We start from the raw sequence: 18,889 nt of genomic DNA on the forward strand, positions 1-18,889 counted from the left end.
GTATTATTTTTCAAGCTTTAATTATTTTAAAATTAATAGAAAAAAATATGAAAAAAAAATAAGTCACGACTATGGGAATTAAACCTCAATTCTTTAGAGTCGCAGACCAGGACTCTACCCACTGTGGCAACCAATTGATATCAATTGTTTTAAATTTTAAAAAGATATACTATTTTTCAGACGAATTTACAAAAGAAATTAGTATCTTGGTTCATAGAGGGCACCAAAGAAGTGCGACCAGCCCTGCAATTGGCTGTTAAGAATTTTGACTTATCCACTAAGCTCCGCCTCTTGTCCGGGAACTGGCTTCATTCGAGATAGCCGATTCTAACCATAAGTTCCCCCACCATACTAATACACCATGCCATTACTAACACAATCAACACGCCATCTATTTGACACGTCTCAAAACTCGGTAGTTCAAGTGAGCGTGAATAGGCCTACATATTTAAAATGCAATGGAGTTCTAAGCTGTCGGGTTTGAAAATTATTTTAAAATCGTTGGATTTCTATTTAAAGACATTTAAAATATCATGACAATATTTTTAAAATTATTGGAGTTCTGTTGTCGGACATGAAAATAATTAAAAAAAATATCGGGGTTCTATTGTCGCGTAGTGGAGTTCTTCTGTCGGTGTGAGTTCTATAGTCGCATACAAAGAAATTTTTTACTTTTTTTTTTTAAATATTGGGGTTCTATTGTCGGTGGAGTTCTTCTGTCTTTGGAGATCTACGGACTACGGTCGCCATACCGGAGGCAGTAGGGGGTGAGCTTCCGGCTAGTAGCACGCCCTTCTATCTTACGCTTCCGAGGGACGGAAGAACTACACGCTAGTGAGCAGTTCCGTGCGGTTGAAGATGATGCTGCAGTTCGTATTCCGGTATCGCTGCGCTGGAGTATTCAAATGGTAGCAGCAATAGCTGAAAGAGTAGCAAAAATATAACTGGAACTTCTTTGATGTTGATGATGCTTTTGCTTAAATTAACTGTTTAGGACTTTAGGGCAAGAAAATAACAAAAACACACCTTTGCCTCTATCTGTCATGGGTGGTTTATGGTGTTTCTCCTATTGGTAAACGGAAATAGCAGGGATTGGCACCAATAGAATTTCACCACCTTGATCACTGCTTCAGATACACCAACAAATAGAGAGAAGAGTAGTAAAACTGTATGATTCGCTTATCAGTGACATGCCTCCAAACCTTTTGGGATGTATAAAGCTGAAGATCAGTAGTTGAAGTTGGAAACTAAAACATTTGATAGTCGTTAGTGCAGATAAGTATTATAGATACATGCTTACAAAATTAGAACGGCGAACTTTTATTTGCTTAAATCTGGCTTGAAACTTTAACCAGCTGGGGTAGTACAAGTCGGCTATGTAGTCGAATGATGCTGGCCGGGTAGCTGGAGCAGGCTCAACTCCCCCATGCCTCAAAGATACGAAAGGATGGCCCACAAGTGAGCATTGCTGAACGACAGCCAAGTGAGCCAACAGTCACGTCAGTCGTCACTGATCAACAAGTCAAATCTCGAGCGAATCTGTAATGGGAACACAATAAAAAATTAACCAAATAGGGCTCAACCGGGATTTGAACCCGGGACCTCTCGCACCCAAAGCGAGAATCATACCCCTAGACCATTGAGCCGATATTTATTTGTTTTAAGTATTAATTTTTATATTAATTGTGAATAGGTAAACCTGTAAGTTGAAATCAAAGATACCGCCATCCTCAAATAATTATCTTTCATGTGCTAATAAATAAGTGAAAACTTTTAGATTCTGCTATCTGTAAAACATTCCCTTTCACTTCTTAATCGAAATGAAAACTTGCTGAATGCCAGGTGCTTGTATACGAGATACTATTGCATCATATAGCATTAAGTTTTTGGATGAAATTAGCTACCAAATCTTAGACAAACCACGTTCTAGAATATGGATTTCAGGTTTTCCTTATCAACAAAATCAAAATGAATGTCAGGGCTCGACCGGGATTTGAACCCGGGACCTCTCGCACCCTAAGCGAGAATCATACCCCTAGACCATCGAGCCGGAATTTTTTTCGAAATTACATTAAAACAATACCGAATGATAAAGGTCTCCTGAAAAAAAAAATCTAGCAGTATGACTAATAGTTCGATACAATTTGATATTGGTAACCCAACTTTTTAAAGGCATGCCGCGGACTCACGCTCTGACCGACGGCAAGTAGTTTTTGCGTATTTGGTGCTACCTGGGCAAGTCATTCAACATCATCTGCAAAGTGGAAAAGCATTCCACCTAATTTTTTTTTAAATCTTGGACATGAAAATTATCAAACCTAAATTCAAAATACATGCCACTTGTCCCCACAACTCACATTAAACAGCAAAGAATCCCTTGTTTGACGACTGTTCGATTGCTTATCCATGATTCAAATTTCAAATGACCAGTGCTAACGTATTTTCACTTACAGAACAGCACTAATTGTGATCATCAAAATTTGTATCACTGGAATGCATTTAAAATAAAAACTACAATTCGCATTGCTAACACTACCGCGCTAACTGGCTTGCTATTTAAAAATCAAGTGGATACGGAACTGCTGACTTCCGACCATTCTTAGTTCTATTCCTATATTGACCGCCGTCAGGAAAGTTTCTGAAATTCAAAAAATGTTGAGCCCGTATTTCGGGCAGCGTTTACATCGCACGTAGTTTAGATCCATTAACACGGAATTGGCTGATACGGATCAGTATTTACGCGAGCGGTCATGAGTTTGAAAAACTGAACTTACTTATATAACGTTTTTTTTTATACCAAGAACGACGTAATTAAAATTGATTTTTGAAAAGCCCTACCTTGTTTTAAAAAATTGCGGCTCCTCTAGTCATGGTAGAACCGGTAACGTCAAGAAGTGGGAATAATTCATCACACATAATAGTCGATGAGATGAATCATCGACAGAAGAGTATCCTCCTAATAAAAGTGGACAACAAGAAAAGTCAAGTGTCACTTTGATGAGTTACCGATTATAAAAAATGAAACTCATAACATAACATTTGTTAAGAAGAAGGAAAGAATACAAGTGTGACAACCTATGTCAAATCACATAAATAGTAGTGTTGAAACAATAAAAAGGCCTAGCTATCAAGCAATAGGCCTACCCCGAGCAGAACCTTTCGTCAATTCGACACTCGGTTTTATTTTCGTCAAACATTCTATCTAAACTGCTATAAACCTTCGAAAGCGCTATAAGATTTCTGAATTCTAGAAACCTTTTTTGCACGAAACTTCTATTGAAATGTTTAGATAAATTTGCATCCAATGTCGCATGCTACTATATAACAGTTTGGATGCTGTTCGACCTTCACTGACAAATTTGTTTCAACTTGATAAGAGATCAATAAGGGGAAAAGCAGTCGGGATGTGGTGACTGTGGTGTGATACCCAAGCGCAATTATTGGGAAATTCTTAAAAAAACAAAGAGAGAACGGAAAGGAATCTAAATACAGGAAATCCCTAAAGCCAAAGTAACAATAGGACGCAACAATTTCAGTGAAAAGTAAAAGATCCGTCCATTAGTGCGCTCGTATTTCGGCTGTCCGTCAAATTTAAAATCTAGAAGGTAGGGAGTTTCAATCTGTAATACGTACATTAATTGTGTTGTTAAAGAAACGTAAAATCTCACTTTCAGGACATTCTCCCAAGTCCCAACCACCATTGCAGGAGAACAGAAAATGAATCTGTTGATTAAATTCATCAAAATAGTAACACTGCTACAACTTTCGTCACTCCCTATTATGCTCCATGGCGAACCAGGCAAACGAATTGTTTGCTCGTTTCCCAACTGGGCAATTTATCGCACAAGTAAAAGACAAAATGTTCAAATCAAAAATGCATTTAAAACAAAATTACCAATGCTCGACTTTTAGAATCTGGCGGGGCTGTGCAATACACCGTTGATAACATCGATCCGACAATGTGCACCCATGTGTTGTATTCATTCGCTCTTCTTGATAAATCAACCTTCAAGATTGCAATCAAAGATCAGCTAGTCGACATCGAAAACCAAGGCTACAGCAAATCTGTAGCCCTGAAAACCCAAAACCCTCAACTGAAGGTGATGATTTCACTAGGAGGTTGGGCGGACGCTAACGACGGCTCTAAAAAGTACGCTGCGCTGATTGCAACCCTACTAGCACACTTACATAAATAGAATGTAACATGGATGTACATTAATGGATGTGCGACATAGATTTCGTACGTTCTCTGGACATAACCTAACCATCCAATTTACCCCTCCGTTCGATGTGGGATGCGTACGTTGTATGTATGTACGAAGAAGAACAATGATTAAAGGAATAAATTGGCCATAAACGTACGTCAATGTACATCCGATTCAAATCGGATTCTATATGAATCGGATGTACATTGAATCAAACGGTACATACCCTTTGTATCCAGAAGGTATGTACCGTTTTACATACCAGGTATATACAGATTTGGATTGAAAAATAATGAGTTTATTTTTAGGATATTCGGATGTAAATTGAATGGACCCAGTACATTTAATGTGTATCGATAACGAACGAATAAAAACGCTTAAAAATTCTCGTAACCAACTTTATTAATTAAGGACAGACATACATGTTAATACACGTGAATGTAATAAAGTTACTAGGCAACTAGGGGTTTCTGCACGGCACGGCGCGCCAACTTGACATTCTTGATTCTTCAACATATCTTGATTTTGGATTTTGAATAATCCATCAAAAGTGATTCTTGATTGGTTGAAATTGAATTTGACTAAGTGGGGTAAGGCATGATGGTCCTTAACTCACAACTGAAACGACGATTTTCAATCCACACCATTGGGAAGTTGTGGATGATCAGACGTGCCTGCTGGGCGCTTCTTCGCTCGAAGTTTAGTGCGAACTTTTTCAGGAGCGCGGACGAAAAACTTCCTGGTCTCATGTTCAAACACCGCATCCTTGAGATCTACGTACGTTGCGTTCATTCTGATTCCCTCTGTAACGAAAGAAATTACAATTAATATATTAAGCGAAAAAGTGAATAAAAAGCATTGTCTACCTGATTATGAATTCAATCAATGAATGTTTTGAGACAACGTATCAGGTCTTGTTGATGAGAAGTTAAACAAGTCAGTACCACTAGCAATCTGGCCTACACAGGTATTCATAATAACAGTAAATAAATATCACCGGGTTTGAAATTTGAAATCAAACCAATAAAAATGAGGTACCTATTATGAATTCAATCGGTGAATAAAGTTCATTGACCAAGGTATCCAATGTTGACTTGAAGGTTATCGAGTCAGTACCATTAGCAATCTGACCTATACTTGGATACATAATAAGAGTCAGTAAATCTCACCACATTTGAAATCAAAACAATGTAAATGATGTACCTAGTATGAATTCAATCGATGAGAGTTCTAAGACCAAGGTATCCAATGTTGACTTGAAGGTTATCGAAACCAGTACCACTGACAATCTGACCTATACATGAATTCATAATAAGAGTCAATAAATCTCACCACATTTGAAATTAAAGCAATGTAAATGAAGAAACTAATTATGAATTCAACAGATAAATGTCCAGTGACACAGGTATTAATGGTATTATATCTTCTTTAAGAAATTTATCAAGTGAGTACGACAGTACCACTAAGAATTTTGTATAAGCATGCATTCATACCAATAATAAAAATACATTTTATACTGTCGTTTAAGTTAATTAATTGTGTTTTTGTATACCTGATTCCGAATCAACCGATGAATGTTCTGTAGTTCTGTGACAAATTTATAAGATCTCTCAGAAAAATGGACAGAACAATGGCGACTTGTCCATGCTTTAGAAGACGCTTGCCTTTGCCTAAGACAGGAAAGACATTTATGGTTGCCAGATGTATGGTTTTCAAATTTGCTTTGAAAACTCGATTTTTCAACATAAATATGGAATTTTAATATTAGTAGCTTAAAAAGCATTTTATAAATATGGTTTTATAAAAGAGAGATATAAAATGTAAATGTAAATAAACCACACTCACGTCATGCAACGCTGTTGCATCAATTAATTGATGGTTTGAACGTTAACGTACGCAATTTGATAATTTAAATAACAATTTAGCCAATGCATGTTTTTTGGTACCATTTTTTATATAATGACGTCATCCAACTATGAAGTAGTCAAATGAATCAGACTACATACAGATGTGTATGTGCACTTAACATTCGTTCTCTGTCCTAAACTGGACAGAAGAAGAGCTATTTTCATGTCCATATTTGTACGTAAAAAGAATACTATATTCCATATCCAAACAGTATAACATGGATATACAAAATGGATTAATCGGGTCATGGATTCATAATCCAATTTCGTACATTACGAGCATGTACAATAGTGATCCAATCGCATTCACTGTTTTAACATCCGAGTTTGTATGTACCCATCATATCCATTGTAGGATAAGAAAAAAATTTAAAACTACATCCGCTATTGTACATTACGAGCATGTACAATAGTGATCCAATCGCATTCACTTTTTTAACATCCGAGTTTGTATGTACCCATCATATCCATTGTTGGATGAGAAAAATTTTTAAAACTACATCCGCTATTTTACAGTCATCTAACGTAATAAGAATATACAAAGTAGAATGTACGTTATTTATTTTATTACGTTCAATTTTGGACATTTATGTTATATACCGTGGCCATCCCACACGGATGAGTATGGAAAACGGATGGAAGTACATTCATGTTATGTTATTTGGATCCTATGTGTTAGTAGGGAAACGACTCCAACATCGACACATTCGTCAGCTCAGTCATGGATTTCCTCCAGCTCCATCATTTCGATGGCTTGGATTTAGATTATGATTATATACCTAATGCAGTCGTCAAGACGAGCTTCGCCCGGTTGCTCGTCGCACTGAGTACCGCTTTCAGTCCGAAAGGATATCTACTGAGTCTAGCCCTTCCGGCAGCTCCGTCGGATTATTCGTCATCCATCGGCGGAGGTACCTCAAATATTTAAAAAGAATAAAAACAAATAAAACATCATGAATTAATAAAATTATTTTTTTTTTAGACTATGACGTGTCAAGTTTGAACGAAAATGTAAATTTTACTAATCTGAGAACATTTTACTTCCACGGTTCATGGGAACCGACAGTAGCCGATCACCATTCTCCCCTGCTGAAACGTCCGTGGGAGCAGACTAACAATCTAAACGCCAATTTTGCCGTAACCTATTGGACTAATTTAGGTTTGTTAGCGTCCAAAATCAATCTGGGCATACCGCTTTTTGGACTCAGTTGGACCCTACCACGATCGCTGTCGTCGGATAGCTTTATCCCGCCAGCAATAGCTGAGAAAGTTGGACCGAGCGAAGCAAAAATGGCTTTCTTTGAAATTTGCTCCTCTGTTCGCAAAAAGGGTTGGGAGGTATTCCAAGATCCCTCTCAAAGGATCGGTCCCTACGCCGTGTCTCCAACTGATCCAAAGACGTGGGTTGGTTACGACGATCCTGCCATGGCAATTGTCAAATCCCAATTCATTCTATCGAAAGGATTGGGTGGAGCCTTCCTCTGGGACATTAGCAACGACGACTTTAAGGATATTTGTGGTCTTGGAGTCAATCCCATTACAACGGCCATCTACCACACCTTGAACGGTCTTAATACCACATGCGACTGCGTATGCTATGACAATTAAATTAGGTGTAACGATGTAGGCCTAACTAATGTATGACCAATCCCGAAACAAGTAAAATAAAATAAGAAATAATACCGAATCCAATATTCAAGGTGTTAGTAGCTCAATTCAGATTCGTTGCATGTTTTATTACTAAGAACAGTTTCTCTTACTTGTCTCTTATTGTTACCTAGTTTCAATAAAACAACTCAAAAGTGCTTTTTAAAAAGATCTTTTCATTTAAGGCAGCGTCTTTGCTTCGATGGAGTAGTAAGTACCAAACGATGTAATTAAAATTGATTTTTGGAAAATGTCCTACCTTTCTTGTTTTAAAGATGGCAGCTCACTTAGACGTGGTATAAACGGGAACGCCAAGAAGCGGGAATAACTCATCACACATAGCAGATGAATTATCGACAGTAGAGTATCCTCCTAAAAATGGACAAAAGCAAAAGTTAAGTGTCAATCCGATGAGTAATCGATTCGAAAAACTGAAACTCATAACATCTATTAGGAAGAAGGAAAACATAAGAGTGTTAAAATTTAAATAGCACATCACATAAGTAGCAATGTTGAAATAATAAAAAAAGGCTAGCTGTCAAGCAATACAGCCTATCATCTGTTCAATGCACTCCATTCCGTTTCACTTGGTTTTATTTTCGTCTAACATTCTATCGGCTTCAGCTGCTATAAACCTTCAAAGCGCTATAGATTTTCTGGATTCTAAAAATCGTTATTGCAAAACTAAAGTACAGAATAAAAATAACATTATGCCACCTTGCGAAACAAATTTGAAAGAAAAAAAATTACGAAAGATGAATGAAAAAGCGGAAAACACAACCCAAAAACCAAAAAACAAACCATAAACAAAATTCGTTCAAAAATTCGTATCCACTTAATTAATTTGCTCAAGTTTGATCTGTTTCCTTTGGCTGGCCGCCAAATTACCGAAGATTCCGTAACATACTATGGAGTATGGATGCACCCATCTACTATCAACATACACGTTGTATTCGAATGCGCGCAAATTTTCCTCCGGGATCGACTTGCTTTAAATGTTTGAAACCAATTTTTCCTTTTTCTTTTAATTTTTAAATAAATTTCAAAATTTTATGTCTAGCCTGATTGCGTTTTAGGGGTCTCAAACTCTCAATAGTCAATACAAACGATCCCAAAATACGCATGAAGGTAGAATTAGAATTAATGACGTACGAGTGTGTACCCAGGTCGGATACGACTCCACAATAAATCCTCTTGTTTAACAAATTCAATTATATTTTTATTCTCGGGCTGAGCTGGCTGTGATCAACTGCCAGTGATCCGCTGTGATTAACACCGAACAACTAAAAATTGTGCGCTGTGAAATCTACATCAATCGATTAAACCAGTTTGGTGTATGCGTGTATCACAGTTTTCGATCAAAAGACGAAAATCGCCCAATTGGTCTGAAAAAATCAAAAGGTATGAAAAAAAGGAAAGGGGAAATTCCCACAAGGATTCTAAACGAGGATAAAAGAGAACGTATCAATAAAGTTGTGACAGTTTTAGGTCATTAACAAAATTCAAGTTCCTATAAAAGTCGAGCAACGGTTTCTTTTCAAACTCAAGTTATGATCCAAATTGGGTACTCAACTGTAACCGGTTGTTAAAATATTTATCTAAGTTTTCCCTTCATTTAAGTAGATGGGTGGGGTGTGCATTTAAATTTTCTTTTACCTTGACTACTTATCATTTGCATAACCTCTACCAATTAACTTTCGCTCATGACTTTGGCAAATTGCCATATTCAAACGTATCAGTCGGAATGTACTCTTGAATTTCGTATAAAAACGTGAACATATCAGAATGAAATTATCAGTTTACCAACTGTTTTCAGCAAGTTAACCACTACTCCAAAATGAAAGTAGGAAATAATTTAAAAACGTTGTCTCCTAAAACGCATTACCTTTTACACGGCGTCAAATGTTCCATATTTTATTAGTTCTTGATCCTCGCCGCCCTTTTCGCTGTCGCTGCCGCCGATTCTTAGGTCAGCCGAATACGCTCCCAAGTACGAAGCTCCGGCATACAAATCTACATATGAAGCCAAATATGAGGTGAGTCTCATTTCATAAATGAATTGAAAGAAACATGGAAATTAACTTTTGCAAATGAATATTTTATGAAGACTCCCCAACCTTACGACTTCAGCTGGGCCGTCAATGATTACTACAACGACTACGAACACTCTGAGAAGAGCGACGGTAATGTCGTGACCGGATCATACCGTGTCGTCCTTCCCGACGGCCGCACCCAAATTGTCACCTACAGGGCCGACAGCTACGGATATGTCGCCGACGTCAAGTACACCGGTGAAGCCAAGTATCCCGAATACGTCGCAAACAACTACAAAGCTACCACCTACTCCGCCCCAGCTTACAAGCCCACCGCTCCCACCTACTCCGCTCCTGCTTACAAGCCCACTGCTCCCACATACTCCGCTCCTGCTTACACTGCCCCGGCCAAAAAAGGTCCCACCTACACCGTCACCGCTCCCACATACTCTGCCCCGGCCCCGGCTTACACCGCCACTCCGGTCTACAAAGCCCCCGCAGTCCAACCCCAGTACTAATTTGCAAGTTAATTCAAACCACCGAAATGTCTGTATCTAAACTTATTATTTAATACAAAAATTACATTCGATCAAAGTAAACCATAACTATTTTTTTTCTGAAAGCTTTACAATATTTCTGGATTCTCCGTTCTATATTAGAAGAGCAAGGAATTCTTACGGCATGCATATGAAAGTGTTATAAATAATTTTAAAACACAGATAAGGTACTCAATCCCTCAATACGATAAGATTATCTTTTATACCCAAGTTGGACGATAAGGATTGCAGAGGCGAAAAAACCATTTAGTTAGCTGTTAGTTGTAAACTGACTACAGAACTTGACAATTAAATCGAGAAAACAATGTCAGAAGTGAAGAAATTCGATTTCAGAAATCTGTTAGGTGAGGGAAGTTATGGAAAAGTTTTTCTGGGTGACTGGGATGGAGTGAAAGTTGCCATCAAGCGAGTTGAAATATCCGACACGCAAAATAACGGCCAAGAAGAAGAAGCTATGCGAAAGCTGAATCATCCGAATGTCATCAAACTTTTTTATGTGGAGAGTGACCAAGTGTTCAGGTATACCCAAACAAAGCTCAAAATCAATTGTGCCAAAGTAAAAAAATAAGATGGTGGAATGATTACGGTAATCTAGTAAACAGTGTTTTGCTAAATAAATTTCTTCATTATTTTTAAATTAAAATCCCAATTTGTTTAGTTATTTTTAGTGAACCGATAAGAAAATTGAAGTTGAAAAGTCAATTTGGGAGCAATAAAAATCAAAATACAGTAGTTAAATTTCCTCCATGTACAAAAATCTTGACAGACGATTAATGACGATTTTTCCAATTAAAAAGGAAAACATTTTAATTTCGTAATTCGATAAAATTTTTCTTTGCCTAAATTCCTGGCAATACTTTCAGATACTACTCTTTGGAACTTTGTCACACTTCACTGGAAAAACTATTCCTCAGAGAGAACAGAAAATACTTTGGCCCTCTGCCGTCAGATAATTCTGTTTTGTATCAACTGGCAATTGGACTCGAGTATATCCATCAAAACGGACTGATTCATCGAGATCTCAAACCTGAAAACGTTCTTATCTGGGTAAATCCAGAAACGGGAGAAGTAGTGATGAAATGGGCCGATTTCGGACTGAGTAAACCTGTCAACGAAAGAGGAAGCTATTCCATGACCACAGTTAAAGGCACTTTGGGATGGTTAGCGCCTGAACTACTGAACGAAATCAACCAATCTGAAAGTAAACTGCGTCAAAGAGGAACGGTGAAAAGCGACGTCTTTGCAGAAGGACTCATCTTCGGCTATTATCTACTGAATGGTGACCATCCTTTTGGATCATCTCGTTTTCAAATTCAGCCCAACATATTAGCGAATAAACCAGCAAATGTGGACAGTAAGCAGTTTTTTTTTGTAATACATAACAAAACAATTTAAAAAAATTTCTTTGTTTTATTTTTATTTATCTTTATTAATTTTTTTTTGTATTTTTTGTTTTGTTTTATTTTGGTTTTAAATTTAAACCAAATTGAACAGAAATTCGAGCGGAATTTGCTCGCAACCTAATTAAGGAAATGTTGAAAGAAAATCCAGAGAATCGAATCACAGCGTCAGCAGTAGTCCAACAACTTAAATCAAATCGTACAAAAAGACACCAGGTAGGCCTCCAAGGCTATATCATTATTGATATCATTAACCTATCATTTTATTTAAAATTTTAAATAATAGAATTATTAATCTAACTGTAGATTGCTTCATGGATTTTGACTATTCAGAGCAAACGAAAAAATGATAAATTTGATTCGAAAGCTAACATGTTAGCTTTTAGCTTTTAGAAGTAACATTTAATTGCACAGTATTTGGTGGGAAGTTATGTTTTATTGCTGTCAGTGTCAGACAGCTACTGAAACCAAGTTATTGATTCTTACTATTTTGCAGATCAATATCCCATTTTTGAAAAACATTCTCCGCATTGCGAACAATTTGGTTGCAAGATTCGCTTCTCGAATTACTCATGTCGCAAACGATTACGACGAACAAATATACGCTCAAGTGGATACCACCCGACTGAAGGAAGAAGAAGAAGATTCCATATTGTCAAGTAAATGGGGATTAGTACAGAAAGACGATTGGCCTGGCATCCATGACATTTATTTGGGCAAGGTATTGGAATATTTTAAGGGAAAAAGCTACAAGACTATAGAAAAAAGAGACTTTGCACCATTCTTCACCAATGCCCCTCTTTCGGATAACGTTTTCATCACCATCGCCAGTAGTAATAAACTAATTTGCCTAAATTATGAAGTTCAAGTGAACCGCAGTGTCATAGTCGACAGATCCGGTCAAATACAAAATGCAAAGTATGAAACAGGCCCAAGAGGCGAAAGCAGCATTTGGACGGATCAGCACGGGAAGACACACGGCCCAGCATCGAAAAGAAAGATATCGTCAGCAGACGATGCTTGGTCAAAGTTGCTCGATTAGACAATTGAATAAAAATTACCCAAAATAATATCGACATTTCTTACGAAGTCTGTAAACATGGCCTACAATCTGCGAGCTTACTTCCCAATAAATAAATTGAAAAGAGCAAACTCTTAGTGGTTCATCAAGCCAGTAATGTTTACATATCTCGTAGCATAGAACCCCACTTTACATTACAGGGGGAAAATAGTGAAATCAGAATTGTATGCCCACTATGTCCCATATCTCGTGCAAATTGAAAAAAAAATATATATATATATAACTGCCGAGATAAGGATACATTTACTTATCTGAAGAGATTACGATTCATACACAAGTATGGGTCTTGATTTTCCATTATATCTATGCCCATTTCATTCGCTTTCTTGATGTGAAGCACTCAGCATTAACGCGCATTAACGGAAAACGCTCGTCAACAGTAACAGCTACTTGTGAATTTCAAAATCTTTAACAGGTACGTTACATTGCTAATGGTAGTTACATCTTTGAATGGCTGTTTGCAAATGATCTCATTTGATAAGTTGGATTTAGGAAGAAGCCCCTTTCAATTTTGAGTGTTAAATCAGTTCTTAATATGGCCTGCTGTTTTTCAAGCATGTTTTCTAAAGTAACTCACATCGCTAACGGATACCACGAAGACATCTACGCCCGAGTTTATGTTGAAAAAGGAAAAAAAAGAAAACAACAACTGAATTTGATAATCCCAGGAGAAGAGAGCACCGAAACCGGAACGAAAGAGACTAGAGAATTCATAGAAGCCAATAAAGATTATTCTAGGATTGGTTCCGGTTATCATCTTAAATTCTACACCGATGGCCCTCTGCCATGCAGCCACAGTTTACGTATCAATCGTCTTGATGAGTTCAAACGGAAAATTCACATGCAAAAACCATCCTATCAAAGTAAACCGCAGTGTCATAGTCGATCAAAAGGGTTATCTCGTCATGGCCAAATACTCAACAGGTCCTTTTGGCGAGAGCAGTATTTGGAAGGATGAAGACGGCAAGAATCATCAAAAAAACCAATAGGATCAGCAAATCTATAGATATCGGGTGAATATCCTAAGCTATATTAATAACTTGATTCAAATTCATTTGAATAAAGTGACCAGAATACACTGAAATCAAATCATATTTCTTTCCCGCCAACCAGGAAAAAAAATAAGTTTTCTTTTGCGTGATGATCACAAAATGTCTTTTATTGATAAGTATTATTACAGGCTACGTATTACGAAAAACACCTATTTGAGCTATGTGTCGACTAACATGTTTATGAAACAGCATTTTGAAAGTTAAACACGGGTTACTATCGCAAACTTTATTTTGTAAAAATCGCTGAGTGACGAATTATTTCTGAAAGAATGGAATATCTGAAAATAGTGTGGAATTATGTATCCAGCAGAAAGTGTTCCCTATCAATCGGCAAATGGACTCAAATAAATTCACTGTTAACGAATCTCCATTGAGACATCACACTCAAAAACATCCTACTGGATGAGTCCAAAAAAAGGACAAGTCCTGATTAAATTATCGGACTGATAAGTCCAATAATTAAAAGGACATTGAGACCGTTGGTACAGACAACAATAATATTGAATTTACTTTACGACGAAGAAATCAAAGGAAGCCAGTCAAGAGTATGATAAAAGCTTTGCGGAAGGACTCTAGGAAATAACGAAAGTCAAGAATCTTTTTTTAATAATCCATAAATTGGTTTGATAGTCGTGTATAAAAAAATCCGGTACCCCATGGATGCATAAAATATTCGTTTGCACATCAGCACATGCATATGCACAAGCATATCTTCTATTTCGCGTCTTTTACCAACCTATTAGAGAAGCAAAGCAACCTATCCAACACGCGATGCCGCTTCAAACAACAAAACTTTGGCGATTTGGGAACCGACCCAATTTTTGTTTCTGTGGCGACACACAATGCTACAAGGTTTTTTACTGGAATTTTATCGACTTGAACGAGAATATCTCTAGATAGAAAAAGCTTCTCTCCAATACAATGAAAGGAAATTTGAAAAGGGTGACGTCCGTATTTCAGGCATCGTTAACGTCACACGTGACAGTAAGATTTGGATAGATGAACACGGAACGAATAAAGACAAATCGGCTGATACGGATAGTATTTAAGCAAACAGTTTGAAAAGTACCATTACTTAGATTTAGTTTCTTATTACCAAGAATGATGGAATAGAAGTGTGGTATTACCTTTTAAAAGATAGTGCTCAGCATTTCTGGATGTGCCAATCCTGGGAATGCTAAAAAAATGAGGATGGGGGCCGGGGGCGGGTAATTCATTAAGAATAGAAGATTCGACTCCTAATGCCATCTAAAGGTGAAAAAATAAAAAGTTAAATGCCATTCCAATAAAATTCGTAAAGCTGCTCATACATCTGTTATGAAAAAGAAAAAACATGGTAGTGCAAAAACTCATCTGAGTCAGATGTCCCAACATTATCGTCATCTCAAAATATGTGACACATCAGGGGAAAAATAATAAAACTGAGCAACTTTTTCGTGGAAGGTACGAATGCATGAAAATAGAAGTTTACAGCCTTATGCCCTCATTGAATGTTAAACAAGAATAGAAATGGAGAACACGTCAGCCTGAGGCGGTTTCCCGAAGATTGCGGAGGCTAAAAGTAGTTCGAACTACTTTGATTGTTTCGCGGTTTTAGCCGGCCAGTAGTACTTTGCCATCCCTTGTAATAAAAATAAAAAAAAAAAAATGATAAACCACAACCTATACGCAAAACAACAAAATGCATTCAACGTCCGCTGCTTCTCCGTGTATAATGCGTAAGAGTCTTGGTATGGATCCATCGATCAAAGAATCACAGGTGGAAGGAGCAAAACGAGGAAAAGGAGGAGGAAAAGCCAAAAAGGGGGTACCGCAATTCCATTTCAAATGTGGAGAATTTCTTTAGCATACACCACAATTAAGAATTGCATAAGTCTTACCCAACTCGTGTCTGTGCTGAGGTGACCGAGGATCTAATATTTTTTTGTACCAGGTAGTGAGCAAAGCAGGCATTGAAAACTTAAGCACAAGTCATTAATCTCCAATTTTCTTGAATCCTGGAACATATGGTCAAAAACTGGGCTACCTGTCAACAGTCATGCAGTTATAATCACAAATGTCGACAATCGACATCTTCTTACTGGCTACCCGTTTTCTTATAGAACAATGACGCTTTGCTGCCAGAAGAAGAACTACAGTCAGTGTTGGTCTACATGTGATTGGAACTTTGCTATTACTAAATTACTATTTGGGTGAAAAAATGCACAGAAGTCCAGCTTCAACCATTAGGGTTGGTGTAGCTGACACTGGATGCTCGATTTCTCTTTCTCGGGTGCTCCACAAACAAAACAAAATAACATTGTAACTTTTGAGATCCAGACATTACCTTGTCGATGTGTTTGAGTCAGTATTTCTCATAGCACTCATAGTCAGCATAGAGAGATTTTGAAATCCAGCACAACTGCTTCTTGTACTGGAATTTGGAGGACCTAGTGCACCTAGTTCCTGGACTAGCTGCTTCTTGCACAAATGTAATTTGGGAATTCTGTTTTGGTAAAAACATTTCCTTCACTTGACTGCTTTGTTTCAACCACATGTGAGAGACAGGCAGCACTAGCAGCATGCTAGCAGATATAAAACATTGAGAACTTTAGGCAATCGAGAAAAAACAAGAACTTTACATGTAGACTTTTTGTCTAAGGCTATTAACCTCACGATTACATCGTTGAATACTATTGTTAATATTGAGTTACTGAATTGGGAGTTAAGAACTTGGCATATAGAAACTAGCCAACGAAAATTCTACAGCCAAACACCCAATATGACCAAACTTCCATGAGAACTGAGAAAGACCCAATTAATGATCTGCGCGCCACCTAATAACATGTTCGTCAAATATTTTTCCAAAAATGTCACTTTTTCTTCAAATTCTTCTTGCAATAACTCGAAGTAATAATTGAGAAAAATTTTCCTCTAGGTGTGCTCTAGGACTTACCGCTTACCTCCTTTAAATGTTTTTAAAAAACAATTTTTTTGTATAATTTCAAAAGTTGGCTACAACAGTATCCTGATTAAGGGAATTTTGAGGTTTAAGAGAACTCAATGCAAACAGATGGAAGAAATATGCATGAACTTCTGCAGTTATTTAGAAAGGCACAATATACGCTACAACAGTACAACAACACATCGACTCGTTTCAAATTCACTTCTAAACTTATTTCCCTGTCTGTGCTGATGAAAAAGGACGTCATGGAGAGTTGGAGACCTATAATTCCGTTGGTTAGTCCCATGTTCCGAAGTTATTTCGGTTCATTTCTGAGATTCGTGCGGTTAGCCAATGCGGATTACCTACGACACTCGGTATAACTAAAATTTATTCAAATTCTTTTACTTTGACTGGCAGTGATATGATTGAACGTTGCGAAATCTACATGAATCGATTAATTCCGATTAATTCATTTCGTGGTAGCATAGTTTGCGATGAATAAGAGACAACAATCGCCCAATCAACAAGTGGGGAGATTCCCGCAAGGCTCTCTAAACGGGGATAAAAGAGAACGTCAATAAATTCGTTACAGTTTAATAGTAGGTCATTAACCAAATCCAAATTCCTCTAAAAGTCGAACAACGGTTTCTTTCCAAACTCGAGTTATGATTCAAACTAAGTATCTCTAATCTGTTATCCGTTGTCCAATGTTCATCTAAGTTTTCTTTTCACGCGAGCAGACAGGTGGGGTCTATTTTGATTTTCGTCTACCTTGACCGCACATTATTTGCATAACCTCTACCAATCACTTTTGCTGAATGCATAACTTTGGCAAATTGCCATATTCAAACGTATCAGTCGGAATGTACTCTCGAATTTCGTATAAAAACGTGAACAGACTGGACTGAAATTATCAGTTTACCAACTGTTTTCAGCAAGTTGACTACTACTCCAAAATGAAAGTAAGAAATATTTTAAAAACGTTGTGTCCTAAAACGCATTACCTTTTACATGGCGTCAAATGTTCCATATTTTATTAGTTCTTGATCCTCGCCGCCCTTTTCGCTGTCGCTGCCGCCGATTCTTACAGGTCAGCCGAATACGCTCCCAAGTACGAAGCTCCGGCATACAAATCTACATATGAAGCCAAATACGAGGTGAGTCTCATGTCATAAATTAATTAAAGAAACACGGAAATTAACTTTTGCAAATGAATATTTTATGAAGACTCCCCAACCTTACGACTTCAGCTGGGCCGTCAATGATTACTACAACGACTATTCCCATTCCGAGAGCAACGATGGCAAAGTGACCACCGGATCATACCGTGTCGTCCTTCCCGACGGCCGCACCCAAATTGTCACCTACAAGGCCGACAGCTACGGATATGTCGCCGACGTCAAGTACACCGGTGAAGCCAAATACCCCGAATACGTCGCATCCAACTACAAAGCTACCACCTACTCCGCCCCAGCTTACAAGCCCACTGCTCCCACCTACTCCGCTCCTGCTTACAAGCCCACTGCTCCCAGCACTTACACCGCTCCCACATACTCTGCCCCGGCCCCGGCTTACACCGCCACTCCGGTCTACAAAGCCCCCGCAGTCCAGCCCCAGTACTAAATTGAAAGTTGATTGAAACCACCGAAATGTCTGTATCTAAACTTATTATTTAATATAAAAATTAAATTCGATCAAAGAAATGAGTACGTCCATAATTAAATTCTCACGAAAGCACTAAACTATTTCTGGGTTCCAGAATTTTTTGCCGAAACTTACATTCAAATGTTTAGAAATTTGCATCGGAATGTCACATGCTACCATCAGTACGGATAACTTTGATTAGCCGATAACGAAAAGAAAAGTTCATGAATGGGAAAAGCAACCGAGATGTGACTGTGGTGTAGCTAAGCGCAATAATTGAGAAACTGTTAGAAAAACAAAAAAGAGGGACCGGAAAGGAATCCAAAGAAGGGAAAACCATTTGGCCAAAACAATAGGGGTAAGACGAAACATATTCAGTGTTAAAAAAAAAGATTCGACCATAAGTGCGCTTGAATTTTAGCTTCTGTCAAATTTAC

The 18,889-nt window shown here is 37.7% G+C and overlaps 3 protein-coding genes, 3 long non-coding RNA genes and 2 other non-coding genes across 10 annotated transcripts; 4 read left to right on the top strand and 4 right to left on the bottom strand.

Moving 5' to 3' along the window:
* Positions 1-959: 959 nt before the first annotated feature.
* Positions 960-9,727, bottom strand: LOC124350348. 2 transcript variants are annotated; one of them, XR_006920820.1, is made up of 6 exons: positions 9,645-9,727; positions 8,019-8,131; positions 2,839-2,956; positions 1,319-1,539; positions 1,027-1,247; positions 960-986 (listed from the first exon to the last, which is right to left on the bottom strand). It is a non-coding gene; the product is annotated as an uncharacterized LOC124350348 (long non-coding RNA). The 2 variants fall into 2 exon arrangements; XR_006920819.1 differs by lacking the exons at positions 8,019-8,131; positions 9,645-9,727 and adding an exon at positions 3,157-3,335.
* Trnap-ugg lies at positions 1,575-1,646 on the bottom strand. Its single transcript has one exon. It is a non-coding gene; the product is annotated as a tRNA-Pro (tRNA).
* On the bottom strand, positions 1,979-2,050 carry Trnap-agg. The gene has a single exon. It is a non-coding gene; the product is annotated as a tRNA-Pro (tRNA).
* Positions 3,513-7,917, top strand: LOC124349746 (probable chitinase 10). The gene is made up of 5 exons (XM_046800567.1): positions 3,513-3,605; positions 3,675-3,847; positions 3,913-4,166; positions 6,795-7,023; positions 7,095-7,917. The coding sequence occupies exons 2-5, from the start codon at positions 3,718-3,720 to the stop codon at positions 7,718-7,720; spliced, it is 1,239 nt and encodes a 412-aa protein (XP_046656523.1). The 5' UTR covers positions 3,513-3,605; positions 3,675-3,717; the 3' UTR covers positions 7,721-7,917.
* Positions 4,590-5,878, bottom strand: LOC124350239. Of its 2 annotated transcripts, none has more exons than XR_006920540.1 (5): positions 5,758-5,878; positions 5,409-5,499; positions 5,244-5,336; positions 5,072-5,164; positions 4,590-5,008 (listed from the first exon to the last, which is right to left on the bottom strand). It is a non-coding gene; the product is annotated as an uncharacterized LOC124350239 (long non-coding RNA). The 2 variants fall into 2 exon arrangements; XR_006920542.1 differs by having other exon boundaries at positions 5,244-5,341.
* A 2-nt stretch (positions 9,728-9,729) lies between the features above and the next one.
* On the top strand, positions 9,730-18,507 carry LOC124348531 (DNA-directed RNA polymerase II subunit rpb1-like; the record flags this gene model as incomplete). The annotated part of the gene is made up of 3 exons (XM_046798762.1): positions 9,730-9,795; positions 9,867-10,237; positions 18,359-18,507. Coding segments are annotated over 3 exons (510 nt in total), but the record flags the coding sequence as incomplete, so codon positions are not given.
* On the top strand, positions 10,631-12,975 carry LOC124349691 (serine/threonine-protein kinase/endoribonuclease IRE1-like). The gene is made up of 4 exons (XM_046800484.1): positions 10,631-10,868; positions 11,213-11,703; positions 11,844-11,965; positions 12,246-12,975. The coding sequence occupies exons 1-4, from the start codon at positions 10,654-10,656 to the stop codon at positions 12,789-12,791; spliced, it is 1,374 nt and encodes a 457-aa protein (XP_046656440.1). The 5' UTR covers positions 10,631-10,653; the 3' UTR covers positions 12,792-12,975.
* LOC124350371 lies at positions 13,155-13,924 on the top strand. The gene is made up of 2 exons (XR_006920851.1): positions 13,155-13,245; positions 13,313-13,924. It is a non-coding gene; the product is annotated as an uncharacterized LOC124350371 (long non-coding RNA).
* Positions 18,508-18,889: the final 382 nt, after the last annotated feature.

Source organism: Daphnia pulicaria, chromosome 7 (assembly GCF_021234035.1).
Source record: "Daphnia pulicaria isolate SC F1-1A chromosome 7, SC_F0-13Bv2, whole genome shotgun sequence".
NCBI lineage: Eukaryota > Metazoa > Arthropoda > Branchiopoda > Diplostraca > Daphniidae > Daphnia > Daphnia pulicaria.

Excerpts from the sequence above, each read along its gene's own strand:
- LOC124349746 (XM_046800567.1), top strand. The coding sequence starts at position 3,718 with ATGAATCTGTTGATTAAATTCATCAAAATAGTAACACTGCTACAACTT. Across the intron at positions 3,848-3,912 it reads CTGGGCAATTTATCGCACAA|AATCTGGCGGGGCTGTGCAA; the intron begins GTAAAAGACAAA and ends CTCGACTTTTAG. Across the intron at positions 7,024-7,094 it reads TTCGTCATCCATCGGCGGAG|ACTATGACGTGTCAAGTTTG; the intron begins GTACCTCAAATA and ends TTTTTTTTTTAG.
- LOC124349691 (XM_046800484.1), top strand. The coding sequence starts at position 10,654 with ATGTCAGAAGTGAAGAAATTCGATTTCAGAAATCTGTTAGGTGAGGGA. Across the intron at positions 10,869-11,212 it reads GAGAGTGACCAAGTGTTCAG|ATACTACTCTTTGGAACTTT; the intron begins GTATACCCAAAC and ends CAATACTTTCAG. Across the intron at positions 11,966-12,245 it reads ATCGTACAAAAAGACACCAG|ATCAATATCCCATTTTTGAA; the intron begins GTAGGCCTCCAA and ends ACTATTTTGCAG.